General features: G+C 36.6%; 1 protein-coding gene across 2 annotated transcripts in view; it reads right to left on the bottom strand.

The window, feature by feature from the left end:
• Positions 1 to 19654, bottom strand: part of LOC139748046 (uncharacterized) — a 538085-nt gene that overhangs the window by 179738 nt on the left and 338693 nt on the right. Inside the window, exon 26 of one of the 2 annotated variants that reach the window (XM_071660616.1) lies at positions 9216 to 9338. The exons of the other annotated variant lie outside the window; for it this stretch is intronic. Within the exon in view, the coding sequence (XP_071516717.1) occupies positions 9216 to 9338 (123 nt within the window). The remainder of the gene's footprint in view (positions 1 to 9215; positions 9339 to 19654) is intronic. 2 annotated transcript variants of the gene reach the window in all.

The raw sequence follows: 19654 nt of genomic DNA, 5'->3' as shown, positions 1-19654 counted from the left end.
GTGTGTGTTTGTGTGTGTGTGTGTGTGTGTGTGCGTGTGCGTGTGTTTGTTTACAATTTGTGATTAGTATTCATGTGTTCCAGGAGACTTTTAGATGAGTTGCCTGTCTCTTAGCCTTGTATATATGTATCATATCCATCTCATGTACAAACACACACACACACACACACCACAGCCTAAGTCAGGCACCCATTTATTGACCAGCCACAAATAAAGCATGATCAGTTGGGCCAAATGCAACACCTGGAATTCAAACCCATGCCTGCCCATGTTATCTTGAGGTCATTAACACAAACCACTTCATAACGGAGAAATAAGACAGCTAAAATGTATGATTTTAATTTCTTTACCTATTTGTACTGATGGGGGGAGAAGTTTCACAATAATGGGGCCCCATCTCTACAACATTCTGGAAGATACCCAGCACGTTCTACTGCTGCTGGTGTATCTAAAATGCCCAGGAGAAGTTTCTCCTTGGATTTAAAACTACAAGTGTTGTGGCAGATGGAAGTTGGTGAGCACCATGTCAATATCGTTGATGCTTTCAAACTGGCCACATCAACAATTAGAACCATTATTAAGAATGCAGACAAGATAAAAGCTCCAGTCATGATGAACATAATGTTAACAGCAATGCGGGTGACTCATTCAAGTAGCAGTTTGTTAGAAAAATCTAAGAAATGCTAAGCTTCAGAAGCTATGCTTAGTGAGGAGTGCTTGACAACACACTGGGTGGGGATTACCATACCCTTCTGCTTCGTCTCTCTAATCATCCCTACCTTTCTGCTTTTCTTGTTCCATATATCAAAATATTATGTGACTTAATTCTGAAGGGATACAATGCTGTTAATTTATACTTATTTACTTATTGATTTTACATAATTGCTGTTTCCCGTGTCAGCAATGTAGTGCCAGGAAACAGATGAAGAATGGCTCACCCACTCATATAAAAATATATGTACATAAACTCCCACATACACACATATACATACATATACATATCAACATATACATACATATACATACACATACGCACACATGTACATATTCATACTTGCTTGCCTTCATCCTTTTCTGTCTCTACCCTGTTCCACAGGAAAACGGCATCGCTATCCCCTGATTCAGCAAGGTAGTGCCAAGAATACAGACAAAAAGGCCCCATTCATTCACACTGTCTAGCTGTCATGTGTACTCACACTCAATTTTGTGAGTAGATATTAGCTGTTCAACAGTGTTTGGCAATGTTGCCAAAGGAAATGATACAAATATCACCTCCTATCATATATCCACAGTCTTCTAACTCCCACCTAACACATCTCACCAAAACGCTAAATCCTTCACTTCTACTACAATCATCACTATTCATCAAATGACTATTATTCATGATAAAATATTGCGCAATCTTTATTTGTTATTCATTAACTAAAAATATGTTAGTGTAGCAATCTGTGTTTATCAATACATGTAACTCTCATATACAATGAAGTATATATACCTTATAGGTAAAAAGTAATGTCATCAGAAATGCATCTCCATACATGCAATGGTATAATGACCCCATAGAGAACTGTATGGCTTAACACTATATTTTCCAAGAATGTATCCTGAGCATTAATTGAGGCATTAGTGTATGGACAAATTTCATAAAGACCAAGAGACTTATATGAACCAAAATTGTTTAATATTCTGTTTATGTCTTCTCTACGTATCTTAATGCTTTCTAAAATCAGCTACCCATTCCATCTTACAGCGTAGTGGCTATAATGTCTTCCACTATGAAACAACTCTTAAACTTGTCACTCAATTCCTTGCAAAAATCTTGCATCCTCCATAACAAATCCCTTTGGATGCGTTATCCTGATTAGCTGCGCTTTAGTTGATAATTCATAACTGATGAAAACATGGAAAAGTTTTGGATAATCCTGCAAAAGTCAAAAATATTTTTTACAACATTCTTGGTGCCTCCTTTCTTACACACTCATTTCTTGCTCTCTCCAAACTCATGCATGCTGGCTGGATAGCGCATTGCCTTTATCTTTACAAACCATTTCAATTTTGACATTTACTGAAGATATCTCCCTCATGCTCAACCTCTCCTCTGTATTTAGGACTGATGGTCTTATGTTCCTGCAACTTTATTGTAAGTATCACTTAACCTTCCACCACAATAATGGAAAACAAAGCTTTGAAAAGACTGCTGTGGACAATGAAGGAAAAAATCAAAAACTCTTCCATAAATTCATGAGGAAAGTATTGTCAGTAAAAGAGCAGCAAATCTGGCTAAGGGATTCAGAGAGAAAAATTATGGAGGATGATGGAAGGATATGTAAGGAACTAAATAAGAAGATCAAAAGTGTTTTCATATTGTATTACAATACAGTTCCATCACCAATGAGCTGGAGTGGAGAGGAAGCTTTAAAAAACAGTGAGATATCTAGGAAAGACATTAGCAAAATACAAAACTCATAGTCTTGATGAAATTTCATTATATATGCTGGAAGGAGGTAAATAGGGTGCGTAAGACAAGGGAGCAAATGGGAACTTCAGTGAAGGGCGTAAATGGGGAGGTGATAACAAGTAGCGGTGATGTGAGAAGGAGATGGAATGAGTATTTTGAAGGTTTGTTGAATGTGTCTGATGACAGATTGGCAGATATAGGGTGTTTTGGTCGAGGTGGTGTGCAAAGTGAGAGGGTTAGGGAAAATGATTTGGTAAACAGAGAAGAGGTAGTAAAAGCTTTGCGGAAGATGAAAGCCGGCAAGGCAGCAGGTTTGGATGGTATTGCAGTGGAATTTATTAAAAAAGGGGGGTGACTGTATTGTTGACTGGTTGGTAAGGTTATTTAATGTATGTATGACTCATGGTGAGGTGCCTGAGGATTGGCGGAATGCGTACATAGTGCCATTGTACAAAGGCAAAGGGGATAAGAGTGAGTGCTCAAATTACAGAGGTATAAGTTTGTTGAGTATTCCTGGTAAATTATATGGGAGGGTATTGATTGAGAGGGTGAAGGCATGTACAGAGCATCAGATTGGGGAAGAGCAGTGCGGTTTCAGAAGTGGTAGAGGATGTGTGGATCAGGTGTTTGCTTTGAAGAATGTATGTGAGAAATACTTAGAAAAGCAAATGGATTTGTATGTAGCATTTATGGATCTGGAGAAGGCATATGATAGAGTTGATAGAGATGCTCTGTGGAAGGTATTAAGAATATATGGTGTGGGAGGAAAGTTGTTAGAAGCAGTGAAAAGTTTTTATCGAGGATGTAAGGCATGTGTACGTGTAGGAAGAGAGGAAAGTGATTGGTTCTCAGTGAATGTAGGTTTGCGGCAGGGGTGTGTGATGTCTCCATGGTTGTTTAATTTGTTTATGGATGGGGTTGTTAGGGAGGTAAATGCAAGAGTCCTGGAAAGAGGGGCAAGTATGAAGTCTGTTGGGGATGAGAGAGCTTGGGAAGTGAGTCAGTTGTTGTTCGCTGATGATACAGCGCTGGTGGCTGATTCATGTGAGAAACTGCAGAAGCTGGTGACTGAGTTTGGTAAAGTGTGTGGAAGAAGAAAGTTAAGAGTAAATGTGAATAAGAGCAAGGTTATTAGGTACAGTAGGGGTGAGGGTCAAGTCAATTGGGAGGTGAGTTTGAATGGAGAAAAACTGGAGGAAGTGAAGTGTTTTAGATATCTGGGAGTGGATCTGTCAGCGGATGGAACCATGGAAGCGGAAGTGGATCATAGGGTGGGGGAGGGGGCGAAAATTTTGGGAGCCTTGAAAAATGTGTGGAAGTCGAGAACATTATCTCGGAAAGCAAAAATGGGTATGTTTGAAGGAATAGTGGTTCCAACAATGTTGTATGGTTGCGAGGCGTGGGCTATGGATAGAGATGTGCGCAGGAGGATGGATGTGCTGGAAATGAGATGTTTGAGGACAATGTGTGGTGTGAGGTGGTTTGATCGAGTAAGTAACGTAAGGGTAAGAGAGATGTGTGGAAATAAAAAGAGCGTGGTTGAGAGAGCAGAAGAGGGTGTTTTGAAATGGTTTGGGCACATGGAGAGAATGAGTGAGGAAAGATTGACCAAGAGGATATATGTGTCGGAGGTGGAGGGAACGAGGAGAAGAGGGAGACCAAATTGGAGGTGGAAAGATGGAGTGAAAAAGATTTTGTGTGATCGGGGCCTGAACATGCAGGAGGGTGAAAGGAGGGCAAGGAATAGAGTGAATTGGAGCGATGTGGTATACAGGGGTTGACGTGCTGTCAGTGGATTGAATCAAGGCATGTGAAGCGTCTAGGGTAAACCATGGAAGGCTGTGTAGGTATGTATATTTGCGTGTGTGGACGTATGTACATGTGTATGGGGGGGGGGGTTGGGCCATTTCTTTCGTCTGTTTCCTTGCGCTACCTCGCAAACGCGGGAGACAGCGACAAAGTATGAAAAAAAAAAAAAAAAAATGCTGAAGATGTGTGCAGACACACACAACAAACTTATCCTCAAATGCTGATCAAAATGTCACAAGTGGGAGGCAAAGTACTAGATGGAAAATGGTAAATGTCATACCTATCTGTAAGAAATGAGGCAGTGAACAGGCAATGAATTACGGACTGATCTCACTGACAAGTACAATCTACAAAGCTCTGGAAAAGATAATGAAAAAGCAAATAGATATCTTTCTACAAAGGAGAAATTATCTAAAAGAATGAAAATCTAGTTGAAAGAGGGTATGTGTAACAAACCTCTTAGATTCCTATGAGAAAGAGCTGTCTTATAAAAAAGGGTAGGCTGGCTGGATTGTTTGTATCTGGACAGCTAGAAAGCATTTAGCAATATACCACATGAGAGGCTGATTAAGAAGGTGGATCACCAAGAATAAGGGAAGAAACTCCTACAATGGATAAAAGACTGTCTCAGTGGGAGGGTACAAAGGACGTATGTCAAAGGATCTGTCTCAAAATGGGTTGAGGTTACCAGCAGAGTGCCACAGGGCTCTGTTCTGGGGCTATTAATTTTCTTGATGTGTGAACATGAGTTGCCTGAGGGTATGGATTTCACCTGAATTTATTTTGCTTTGACTCACTAAACTTCTTTGGAGGACTATTCATCAACACCACTATACATTTTTTCCTACAGTTACTATTCCCACCAAGCATTTGTTGAATGGGCTATCTTCTACCATTTCCCGAAACATACGGCTGTCTCTTATCAAAAGAGTCTATCCTTCTCTTCCTTTGTCTTCTCTTTTTCTTCAAACTACTATGTATGCCTCTGAACTCAAGAAACTTTCAAAACAACATAAGAAAAATAAAAAATGACGTTATTCAAAGCACTAAGTTTTCCATGAATTGAATAATGCTGTGTTCTAACATTACAATACATGGCAGGGAAAATTGCAAAATCATAAGATGCTCAGAGATCATTCACAGCTCATGCTAATCTGGTAAAAATCTAAATTGCTAGGAATGACTAAGATCTATAAGCTATACTCCTGGAGTGCAAGTGTGAGAAGTATATCATTATCTAACCCTGAAAATCTAAGAAGGTATGGTTTCAAACTCACACTTGGAAATAACATCCCACTAGCACATCAGGTATGAAATACTTTCTAAAATACCACCTTTGAAATCTAAAGGTGCAGTATGCACAAAAAGAGAGAACATTTAAAACATCCAGGGCCCAAGACTCTTCAAAACCTTGGCTGCTATCATAAGAAAGGCTGTTGGGATTACGTGAGCCTATGGGTTGTGGCTTCCAACAGCTTGATCAACCAACTACCCCCACCCAATAGCCTAGACCTAGCTCATGCTGTAGGGGTAGAAGACCACTGAAGACTACTAGATATTCATCAGGTGAGATCTTATCTTTCTAGTAAGTTTTGTCTTTACAAATCCAACGCTAAGGGGTGCAATATCCTTGAGGCAATCCTTGAGTCCCAGTTCTTTACCATTTATTACAAGTTTATTTGCATTTGTAAACATTACTTTCAGGCTGTCAATCTCAGCATGTACTATCCTTGAGGTCTCTGTGGTACTGGTAAAGTTCTTCTGTCTTCTTGCCTCATTTGGTATCTCGATTTTCAGCACCTGACTGTATTCTTTATTTCACTCTCTTTACTTATGAAACTACTAAATTCCTCCCATCTCTACATTTTTACCTATTTGTATTGTAAGGAGAGGGAGTAACACAATTATCGGGCTCTGCCTCTCAAACATTCTCCACTACCATACAACTTCTTAAATTCATGTGTGCTGTCTACATTAACCATGTCTTCATTAATTCTGTTCCATTCATCCACCAATCTTACACTAGTAAAAGAACTTATTCAATCTTTTTTATTAAGCTTCTTCCTTCATTTCATGTTATATCCTCTGGTTGCTTTGTTCCTACATCTTTCAGGGAGCTGTTCACTGTCCACAATGTTAATCTGTTTAATAACTTAAAGGTTGTAATCAGGTCACCTCTCTCTTCCTTCCTCCAAAGGGGCTAATGTAAAGCATTCAGCATTTCCCTGTAAATTAGCTCTCTTTATTCTGCAACAATCATTACTACACTCCTCTGAACCTTCTCTATTAGCTATTTGTGCTTCTTTAGGGGGAAAGACCAAATTTTAGTCATATTCTAGTTTTGGCCTTATATATGATATAGTGTACTTTAAAGCTATTATGAGGTTTGTCAAAAGAAAACTGTCTACTTCACAATGCTTCTGATGTTGGGCACATGACTCTTACCACTCCCATACAACATCTTAAACAGGTACACTCAACAAAACCTACACCCCAGTGGTTTGAACACTCACCTTTGCCCCTCTTGCCTTCAAATAATAGCAATGTTCATGCATTCTGCCATACCTCAGGCACCTAGCCCCAATCTATACATATGGTGAAAATCATAACCAAGCAATCAACAAAACAGTCACTCCCTTTCTTAAGAAATTCAACTGCAATATCAATCTCTCCACTTTAGGTAGCTCAGTGTTTTCTAAAACTTCTTCCCCATTAACTCTGAAAATATTTTAGAACTGGTCATTCAGTTCCTCATATATCCTTACATCATCCTCTACAATTTCTCCCTTTGAATCCCTTAACCTGGTTAACTGTTCTATAACCAACAACAGACTGCAGCTAAATCTATGGAAAAGTTTGGATTTTTTCCTGCATTTTCTGCAAAACGTTTTTCAAAGCTTCTTTGTTACTCCTTTCTTATCCTGATATACTCATTCCTTGCTTTCTTTTATCCTTGAAATGATGGCTGGATGGAGTGCTATCTAGATCTTTGCCAAAGCACATTAAGCTCCTTTTTTTTTAAACATCTTTTATCAAAACCATGATTTCCTCTTTCTTCCAACTCCCTCTGTATTTGTAGCTAGAAGTACTTATGTTCCTACCTCTGGACTGTAAATGTCATTTTACCATAAAGCTCTGGTTACTAATTACTGAAATTCATTTCCCAATAAATGTTCCCTTAGAAAAAAAAAAAATGAATTTTCTTAGTTTCCATAACTATACCTCCTCTCATGTCTTCTCTCTGCTGCTCTTTTACAATCCACATCTACCACATAGCCTTCAGCCTTATATGATCACTTTTTTGAACTGGTATATAATAGTTTCATGTGAGAAGACAAGAAACTAGCAATTAACAATTAGTCCATCTCATCACAGTGCACTCACTGACATGCAGCTGAATGTCAGTAATATTTGTTTGTGATTACAATTTGTGTTACAAGGAGAGTTTTACACTCATGTTGCCTCACCTCTTAACACTGTATAAATGTACCATGTCTCCCCTCTTATGTGTAAACACACACACACACACACACACACACACACACACACACACACACACACACCCAGCCTAAGCCAAGAACCTATTTATCAACCAGCCTGGATTGGGTATAAGCTGAACGCTGCATCCAGGCTTCAAACCCATGCAGGACCAAACCCAGATGGGCCCATGTGTAACTCGATCAGTAAAGGTAACTGCTACACCATGGAGGCCCAAGTGTGTGTGTGTGTTTGTAAATTATTTCATAATGACAAAAGGGAAAAATGGTGTCAAAAAGACTTGAATGATGCAGTGAACAAGCACTTGGGAATAACAGAAATCCAGTATGATTAAACAGTTGAGTTTTCTGAGCCAGCTATGCAAGTTTGATATAAATGAGAGAAAGAGGATATTAAAAACTGAATTAGGAGGTAAAATTATGAAGCTTTTCTGGAGGTGTTTTAGTAGTTATATACTTCTGGGAGCTCTACTAGAGATGGTACAAGGCATTTTTAAAAAGACTTTTGTGAATAGAAATTCAAAAATATTGGCCTGGATGGGAGATAATCCTTAAAGTAAATAGAATTCAAAACAATGAGGCAGTTACTGAATACTGAAGTCAACAAATAATCTTTGAAATCAAATATCAAAACATATGAGGGGAAAGTATTACATGTAAAATTAGGCTTCTCTAAATTCTCACAAATGGATATAAGAAAATATACTTAAGAAAAATAGTTTTAAACAATATACTCTTTACTCTGAAAACTACTGTATACTACTGAATGTATCAACAACAAAAAGATCTTAAAAAGCTTTTCAGGAAATGATATATGAAATTCCCTTATCACTGAAATTAAAACAAAACATTAAATCTAACTTCATAGGATTCAACACAAACAAAAGTACACCACATACACATACTTGAAATAGAACAGACAACTAAAGCAGAATATGAAAAAAAATCACGTTAAGAAGATTCAAGTACGACTTTAGGGTCTAGTATATGGCCATCATGGAACTGACTGCCAAAATATAAACATAAGTCTACAAGAGAAAGTATAAGTCCAACAGAGAATGGATTCCAAGCTATGGGACAACTTACAAATTAGCATGGGTCATGCATAAAATGAAATACACATGATAACTGATACTCGAGCTTAACATAACGCACAGAAAAAAAATGAAAATTGCACAAAATAACAGTAAAAAAAGGGACAATAATATCGAAAGAAAAATAGATACGATTTCACAAAAGTCAGTTAGTAAACAGTCCGTGCGACATGTAGTAGACGAATGCTGAAAGAGACAAGTTGTATTTGAACGCTGAAAGAGACAAAGATATAATCCCCAAAATATTTCTTCATGCTGAAGTTGCTTTAATCTGGTTATACAATAAATGTCACAGTGATGGACAACATATAATACTTCTCTAATTTCATTATAGTCTTTCCTGGACAGCCAACTTACAACAATCCAATTCGTCGTAATAATCGCGACAATCATTCTGATTATTACACCTTGCAGAAGCGCTGATACAGGTACCATCACGACAGGTGAACTTATCAGAACCACACGTAGGGCGCAGAGTTGCTAAAGGGAGTCAATTGCATCAGACTAAAACTCTTCATATATCAAATAACACTGCTTTACGTGAAATTCCTAAAGCCTGTATTTCACACACAGACACAGTCACACAACACACACATGCACACACACACAGACACAAAAACACAAAAATTACCAATATACATAAAATCAATGCTGATGAATGGAGAACTAAATTTCTGTACTGGTGATGTTTGGGATGAGAAAACTAACACTTTTTGTGTAAGGAATGATGGTGTAAGCACGACATGTGGTCACTAGTGCCAACCAAGAATGGTTTGGAAATGAGAAAAGTTAAAAAAAGTTAAACAAGAGGAAGGGAGAGACCAAGAAGGAGATATAAGGATGGAATGAAGAAAATGGAAACTATTGATTATCATGAACTGAAGATTCAGGAGGACAAGTGTGCATGGTATAGAATAATTGGATCAGCTTGATAATCAGGAGTGATGAAACATACAGAATGCTCAACAGTGGAACAGTATGCAAGACTTGATTTTGTGTGGTAAGTGCTGGTTTGGTACACTACATACGACACCCAAAGAGAGGAGGCAATTACCTATTTGTGCTGTACAAGGTGGGAGTTTTACACTTGTAGGGCCCTATCTCAACTATCTTACAACCTTTTTATACCTGAGTATGCTGTCAACACTTTCAACATCCTATTCAGTCCATAAAAGGACTTCTTTACATATCTTTTACAAAGTTTTAGCTAAATTAAATTTTCTCTAGCACTATACAAGCTTTTAAACCTGAGTATGCTGTCCACACTTAAAACATTCCCTTTCAGTTTATTTCATCATCCACTACTCTTAATATTATATAAGTACTTTACATATTTTTCAAAAGGTTTTAGCTTTATCTACTGTTATGTTTTCTGGTTGCCCAATCCCCACAACTTTTGAAGAACTATTCACTGTCTACATCTTAACCTGTTTGAAAATTTTTCAGGCTGTGATCAGGTTATCCCCTACTCTAACTCTTCTATGGTGGGCAAATTTGAGGCCTTTAGCCTTCCTGTAAATCAGCTCTCAATTCTGGTACCATCTATGTTGCCCTCTTCTGGACCTTCTCTATCATCTCTTTGTGCTTCTTTAGATGCAGTGGCCAAACTTGAGAAGCATATTCCAGCATATTTATAGACCTCCGTGGTGTACCAGTTAAAATTCTGACTGTGATGCATTCATGGGCTGCCCAGGGTGAAGTGCATAGGTTTAAATACCGATTGTGGCAATTGGTCAAACCCTAAGGGTGGATGAACAGGTGGGTTGACTGTTTGTCTCTTTTACTCTTCTCCTAAAGTAGGACTGTGGCAAGAGATTAGGGTTGGTGTCAACTTCCAGGTGATTTTCAAAGAGAATCCTTAAGCTTATCTCCTGCTCGATAATATTCATACAGAGCCCTTTGCTTGAGAGGTGGAGAAGCATGGAAAAAATATTTACATTTATAGGTAAATGAAACAACTTATGGATGGATGGAGGGAAATGAAATGGTCTTGGGGAGAGGTGCAGGCATGTATGTAGTCTGTTGGAGGTGTGCATGGAAGGTAAAAGTTCTTTGCTGATGGTACACTGCTGATATCAGATTTGAGTGAGAAACTGCAGAGGCTGGTGTCTGACTTTGGGAGAATGTATGAAATGAGAAAGTAGGGAGCAAATATAAATAAAACAAGGTTATTAGGTTTAGCAGTGAAAATGTACAGGTTATTTGGAGAGAGATTTTGAATGGAGGGAACTTAGAGGATGTACGGTGTTTTAGATACTTGGGAAAGGACATGGTAGCAAGTGAAAATATAGGAGCTGAAGTGAACCATAGGGTGGAGGAGGGAGCAAATGTCTTGCATTGGCACATTGAGGAATGTGTGGAAACTGTTTTTAAGGGAAAACATTTGTATGCTTGATAGTATAGTAGTCCCATTAAAACTGCATGGCATGGTAATTGGACAAAAATGTGATGAAAAGGGTGAATGTGTTGTCAATGAAATGTTTGAGGATATATTTGATATGATGAGGGTTGGTCGAATAAGAAATGACAGGATAAGAAAAAGGTGTTGTAATAAGATGAGAATGTACGAGAAAATTGAAGACGGTGTGCTGATATAGTCTGAAGAAGATGAATGAGGAAAGGATGACTAAGAGGGCATACATGTCAAATGTGACAGAAATAAGAAAAAGGGGGAAACCAAATAGGAAGTAGAGAAGGAGAGAAAGATGCTTTGAAGGCTCAGAGCCTGAACATGAATGAGGGTGCAAGGTGTACAAGGGATACAGCAAACTGGAGTGAGATAACTTACAAAGGACAATGTGCTGTCAATGGGCTGAATCAAGGAATATGAAGCAGTTGGGGAAAATCATAGGTCTGTGGGGCCTGGTTGTGGATAGTGGGCTCTGGTTTCAGTGCAGTACATATGACAGCCAAAGAGGGGATGTGAGTGAATACCTAAATCTGTTCCTTGCACTACCTTGATATTGCAAGAAATGACAAACCCATATGATGTAAAGATAGACATTAATAGCTTAATCCAACCTCATACTTCAGGAGCCTCTGCTCACGCATATCCCCACTCCCAACAAATATATCATAGCAAAACATATAAACAATGAAATAACCCAGAAAGCACTAAATAACTGTCTTCCGAATTCAATTTCAAACTCCACCCAACCAGACATACACCCTTTACAAGCAACATTCACCAACAAACACGAGTCACACGTTTTACACTATGCTTCAGACTTCACCCGACCTTACAATACTACAAACACCATTTCAACATGTCCCAAGGCCCTTAATGCCCATGATGTGACTACCAAAATGAAGACATTGAACACCTTCTACTCAAATGCCCTTCACCTGCTGAACATATGCACGCAAAACACTACAACACTTTGTGACCTATGGTCCTGTCCCATGGACATGGCTGGCTTCCTGAGCACTGCAGGAGCCTAATAAAATTTGAAGGAACTCCTTAGGCAAGAAGGATGAGTGTTTCCAGATATAGGTGGGTCTGAAGCAGGTGTGTGTGATGTCACCATGGATGTTTAATTTGTATATGGATGCAGTGGCAAGGACAGTATGCAGTGTGTATTGGGTGAGGGGGGGGGAATTTGGAAACAAGCTATACTAGGTGCTTTCTTTTATTTTCTTTCAGTCTTAAGCTTCACCATTATTGTTTTCTTTTTCTGTTTTACTGAAACTGTAATGTACATTTTTCAAAACTGCATTTCTCATGCGAGCTCATTTCCATCTTAACCCCTCTAATCCTAATATAATTATGGTACATAATTGCAATTGTGCTAAACCATTCCTGACATGCATATGTTCATGAAAAAGAAACCAACTGCTGCTCCTCTTTACATTTCCCTATATTTTCCCAATTACAAAATCTAGCTGATAATAAACTTTCCTTTAAACCTTAATTTCTATAAAATGCTTGTTCTTTTCTTGATAAATCTACTCTTTCTTAAATGCACAACCTTTCCCATACCTATCACATTGGAAAATCCCTTGTGTATCAGATTTTTCATTAGTTCTTGTATCTAATATCTTTCTCTTTCAGCTTCAGTGATGAATATCTTTCTAATTGTGTAACTGTCTTTCCAACACTATCTCTCATACAATTCAAAGCATAATGAGCAATGTTTCAGGATTTTTCCATTTACAACTGAGCTCAGGTGTACATACTTCTGTAGCAAAAGGCAGAAATGCTAATAAATAACAAATACTTATGAACAGGGAAAATCTGAAAATTTTCACAAATCACCCAACTAACAAAAGAAATGATTATCAAAAGTCAGCACTGCAATCATACTTTCAGTGATTTATGGTGTGATCAGCTGTGCTTCCAAATTATATGCAAAGCCAATGTACCTATTACTTGCATATTATGCTTACATTGTTAAATATACTTACCTAAAATACAGATAATCATAATGTCTACATAATAATTTCTTCATATTTTCTGTATCTCGTCATCTTTTCAACATACTACCTCAGCATCTAATGAGTAATGTTAGTGATGAGTCATATACAGTCCATTTGTCTTAAATAAATCCTTTGAGCCTACAAGGTAAATCGAGTTTCAAAGCATTCAAAAGATTTTCCTCTATCTGTTTGAGATAAGAGGGTTATCAAAGTTTCTAGCAATCAGTACTTACAGCAGTTTTGCTCATCAGAGTTGTCAGTTAAACAGTCTTGTTTTCCATTACACCGAAGGCTGAGGTCAATGCAGAGACCCAAGTCACACTGCCATTCCATTAATGAATTGCATGCTAAAGACAGCAGAGAGTTATTTGTGTTAATATTACAGTCACTGTTAACTGGATAAAGAAGGTAAGGACCTACATAGCTGCATGCATTAGGTTTTCAAGTGTAACTCAAGTAAATCCCTCATCAATTATCTTGTTAGTTCATTATCTCAGTACAAGAAAATCACTTACAAAATAAAAGGATGAGAACTGCTTGTTACAAAAATTAGTGAGTCCAAGAGTTCATAATGTACACTGCGGTTCTTTCCACCAGTGGATACTATTCATCAGGTGGGAAAGTACATAACAGTTTGCTACGGTATCTTTTCCTATATCAAGCACTTAGTAAACAACCATTACTATTGTACAACAAATAGAATTTGCAAGATAACTCATCTTGATACTGTCAGCATGAGGCTTAAAAACTTCACCTAGTAAATCATGGCACCCACATAATCAACAAAATGTAAAAATTTTTGAAAAACATATTACTTAATAGAGAACACATACTCCTTCCTTTCTCATGTAAAACTAGTTTTGTAAATCATCAATAAGATGGACCTACCTTTACAGGATGTAAAATATGCTTACAGCAATAACCTAGTCCTTTAATCCAACACATATGAAATACACTAACATGTGCGCTTTCACAATTACCGGTCTGCAGGAACCCCATATTTGCGATATTGTAAGAAAGCAAAGAAAAAGCATAGCATGATAATATCTTGTGCAGCTAAGCATACATAGAATAAAAAAATCATACCACAATATTAGTAACTGATGATATGTGATCATATTTCTGTTGTAAATTCCACAAAAAAATAAGTGACAAGACCAATAAAAGTATGTAAATGTGTTAGGAAACACAGATCTACTTAAAACATTACATACTTAAAAAATATATAATACACCACAAAATACAAATACTTAAAAAAGCATACAAAAATCTATGCATTGGATAAGCTGGATATCACCCATTCAGAAACTCCCATTTAGCAATGTCATATTTACAGAGTATTATCTTTCTTTACTATTATATTCCTGAGAACCACTGTAGAGTTATAACTTAAGAACCTACAGCACAAGATATATATAGGAACCATTTCATGAGTCTTAAAATTTCTGAAAAAAAAGAAAAATCTGAGAACATGTTATTTACAATCCATCCAAAATTTGAAAACTACGTTTACAGCTCCACTTACTAGATCCATTCCTGTAATGTTTTATCAAGGAAAGCAAGGGAACAAGGGAGTAGCCATACTATTCTATTAACCTTCTGTAATTATATACATGATACTAAGAACACTTCTTTATTACATTACCATTTATTACATTACCATTTATACCTCTGTATTATCTTGTTTAAGCAGAGCCAAATAAAAGAAAAACATGAAACTGATTATCAGCTCAAATGCAATGTCACAATCTTTAGACTATTTTCTTATGATTCTCATAAAATTCAACTGTAAAACAATTAAGAAGAAAATACCCTTTAAAAGTGTGAAAGAAATCTGTTGAATCAAGTAATTCCTCCTGTCTACTTTAGCATTCATACGGACTGAAATTTCAAATAAATTCACACCAGGTATTCCAACAAAAAATATCAAATTAAAGTTCTTAATAACATCAGAAATCCAATATACTATAAAAAAGCAATATGTACAGTATTCTTTATCACTATAGATATCTGGTTAAGCTGAAAGCTTGTCTGCAGTATATCTGTAAAAAAATCATTTTATAATTCTCAAGGTATAAGAAGTACTATCTCAAATGTGATTCACAAGGCAGATAATACACCAGTACATAAAATTCAATTTGGAATTGAGCGTTCCATCATATCAAGTACAAAATTCATTAAAAAATTTCTTAGACGAGCAAGCTACATGAACATGCAAGACAATTAGCAGCCTTTGTGAATCACACCGTCTAAAATAGTGCTGGTTATGTTAAGTGATACATACAGTTTTTCACTAATGCAATATTTATTATAATGCCAAAAACAGTAAAAGAAGCATACAAAAGTGTTATTATCAGCATGCAAATAATTCTCTAGGCCCATTGTAATATGATAACCAATAACACCTAAAATCCACTGCATGCAAAACAACTACAAATCATTCAACTGTACAGATACAGAGAGTGATTCAATATGCAAAAGAAGTCCATGTCACTGTGTTTTAGAACTATTCATAACCTTCTCCATTTACATACATTTCACATACAGTTTCTTCAAATATTAATGGAACAACTACAACCCACAAACTTTACACAGTCTGCTATACCCAAGGCAAACATGAAGTATACAAACAGCATTTGTTTATATGCTTAATGATATCTTCCATCATTATTGTCTCCAATGTTCAAGTTCTCAGTCTTAGTTGTCATGCTTTCTATGATGGTTAAAAGTTGTAAATGAATATGGAGTGCTTCTAGAAGTCAGAGATAATACCCATCCTATATATATATATATATATATATATATATATATATATATATATATATATATATATATATATATATATTTATATTTCCATCCTAATGTGGAAATCAGATAAGTGGCGTGTAATCGTGCAACAATAATTAATTCCTTGTTAAGAATCATGCAACACTAAGAATCACTAAACTGCAAATACATATGAACATTAAGTATCCAAACAATGCAGACAGAAATAACCTGTCTCACCTGGACAGCTCCAAATCCAATACATGAGGTTAACTACATACCAGATGTTAACTTTCATGATGAACCTGATTCAACTGTGCCACACAATTCTGAGAATTCACTGAAGAAAAACAGATTTTTATAACAGTGAATCAAATGAAATCACAATACTCCACTGTCAAAAAAAAATTAGCTTCAAATACGCCAAACTAGAGTCCATGGTTCGAAAATCGTGATAAACCACTAAATTAAGAGTAGTCTACATAAAAGAATGTCAGAGAAAACATTAGGCCAGCACTCAATTATTGTATGAAGCTGTTTTTATATACAAATGCAGCTGTACAACACAAAGTTATATGCAAGAAGATTATGGAAAAAGGTAATGAGACTAATTTCATATGAAGTTGTATTCTAATGACCAATCACCTAATCACTAAAACCTTTACGGTTATTAAACCAACAAATATATACTGTCAATCACTTCTTACTTGCTATCAAATGGCAAGAATTTTACTGAAAGTTAGCTTGTTAATGCAAAACTCTGCTCTTGAAAATAAGAAAAAAAGGAAAGCTTTGTTTATACATACAGCAAAACCTCTTATCTGAAAACCAAAATCAATAACAGAGGTAAAACTAATAAGTTACTGAATGACAATGTGTTCAATATATGGAGCACTTCCAAATCAAATTTCAAGAGAGGGCTAAATACTGTGCTTTAACATTTAAGAAGTATTACAAATACGTGTATTTCATTTATTTCAATATACACAAATCTGCTACCACAGTTTTACAAAATGGTACCTAAGTACTGATTTCTTATTCAAAGCAGAATTGTCCCTTTGAGTTTCTAAATGAATAAAATATCCTAATAAGGATTTTCCCTTAAGGATGCTTTCTAAAAAAAGAAAAGAAAAAAATGCAAATCTCATCAATTTGATATGAATGTTAGGTAACCTTCCTTATGAACAGTAGAGAACACTATATAAGACACATTCAGCAGCCAGTGAGTGACACAAATACATATGTCAATCATTCTCTAATGCTATTCTGATGAATACGATTCCTCATATTTCATACTACCCTATTCTACTGTCTTCAAATCCAAGTCCATAAAACTTGACACTTTATCTACTTTTCCGATAAAGTTTTATTATAACTTTCACATTACAGTCACTTTCAAATTACTGCTCACCATATATTACATAGAAAGTACAAGAAATGATTAGAAAGCCTCTGCCAGTCACGAAAATACAATATTTGAAGGAGGAAAGTAAAGGGATTATCAAGAGAAGGATGTTTCTCCTTTCAACTTCCTTTCTTCCTCTGCTTCACACTTTCTTTAAATTTCTGAAGCTGCCGTTCAGTACCATACTTTCCTGTCACCTATCTCCTCTTGGCACCAGGGATATTCTAATAAATCCTTAGACTAATGAGATCACTTTTTCCATTTAGCCTGAAAATCTGCTCCTTAACTGAATATCTACTCCAGATTAATGTATAAAACACTTTTGGATCTCTACTTGCTTTGTCTATCCCCACACCCTTACTGAACTAATTTCTCATGTTCATATACCTTTCAAATGCTGGCTAGCTGCAGTGCTGCCTAAATCTTCTCCACAGTACATCCCTTTATTCTTTAGCTATTCTTCTATAGTTTCTCAACATTCAGTAAACCATACTTCTTCATGTCTTACCATTTATTTCCAAAACCTGTCAATGGAACTGATGTACTAACCCACTCATTAAAGACTTCACAAAATAGAATTCTTAACTCTGATTGTTGAGTTTCATTTCCCAGTTTATGATCCCTTGGAAATTCTGAACTCTATATAACTGGCAAAGTTGTATCTCCTCTCTGAGCCTGGTTTCAACTCTTACCTTTTTCTGTCCTTACTAACTACAGAGTGAAATTAAGCAATGAATGACCACTTTTTCCTTATGAACATCATGTCTATAATATATATTTTTTATTTCCATGTATTTTTTTATGAAACAATATGTGTTTCTATCTGACCTTAGCAAAAACAAAAAAAATGCAATATGAAATCATATCCCCAAACTTTCTCATCAAAACTAAAATCTCCTAGTATTAGATCTTTAATACCTTATAAGGCTGGAATTGCTGCCCGCTAAACTATCATGATATGGAATTTGAGAGAAAGGTTTGATTACCCATTTGCAGTATGTGGAAAGGGAGCTCTGCACATATAGGGCCCCATCTTTTTAGCTTTGTCTACTAACATACAATTTTTTTACACCTAAGTACATTGATCACATTCACAATCTAATAACTTGGTTCATTCCATTCATCCACTATTCTCAAACTGTAACAGTACTTCTCTATACCTTTTCCAAGACTTTCTCATTTGATTTCATGTTCTGGCCTCTAGCTGTTATGGATTACATCAACTTACTGATAACACTCATGGGGCCCTATCTCCACAAAGTTCTCTGTTACTGTTCAACCTTTTAAACTTCTACATTTCCCCTTTCACATGCAATTTATTTCATTCACCCACCACTTTTACTGCTAAATTATTTCTTTGCATATCTTTAACCACTTTTTTTTTTCTTTATAGTGACTAACATGGAACAAGCAAAACAGGCTCCATTCAAAGGCCATCTCAGTTGAAATGAATGAAGTGAAAGGAGAAGAGAAGGTAGCACTTGGCAGGCAGCCAACGACCAGAAAGGATTGTTACCAGCTGCGTAGTGATCCAGCATTTCAGTGGTTGTAAGTTGCACTCCTCTGACCCAAGTAACTGTCTTTTCTTTCTGTCTCACTCATACCTTGACTACCTGCATTTTGTCTACAAACACATGATCTCTCTTTGTCACACATAACACTTGACAACACTTAATTTATAAAGTTCATTCTTCATAACTCTAGATTTTCTTGTGGTGAGCACTATGTGCTAGCCTAGCCTTTTGGCAAAATGGTAGGAGCAATCAATAAAAGTAATAGCAAGAAAATTTAGGTAGGAGCAATAGGTGAAAGAAGTCAGCAGGAACATTAGGTAAGAGCCTCTGTAAACAAGGCACTACAGTTGCCCTCTGCCAGTAGCATGTATAGGGTGAGGTGCTAACAGCTTAGAAATGGTACTGGAGTACACTAGTTATGGAGACTACTGCTATGGCCACCCCTTTGAGGGAGTCCCAGGAAGGAACAGTATCTGTGGACCTGACTCTTAAAGGTAGAAAGGTTATAAAAAGAAGAGGTATGAGGAGGAAGATATTTCCAAAGATTAGCTGTCTGAGATTAGGAGAGGTTATCATAACCATCAGTTCTCAAGCAGCCAGTCTCCACACAGATACTGTGGAAAGCAGCAGCCAGCCATGTGCCTCTTGTCCAAGTCTTGGGGCTGGGGACACATGTAAAGAGCTCTAAAGAACAA

Source organism: Panulirus ornatus, chromosome 72 (genome assembly GCF_036320965.1).
Source record: "Panulirus ornatus isolate Po-2019 chromosome 72, ASM3632096v1, whole genome shotgun sequence".
NCBI classification, from domain to species: Eukaryota; Metazoa; Arthropoda; class Malacostraca; order Decapoda; family Palinuridae; genus Panulirus; species Panulirus ornatus.
This window is presented reverse-complemented; position numbering and strand designations above follow the sequence as displayed.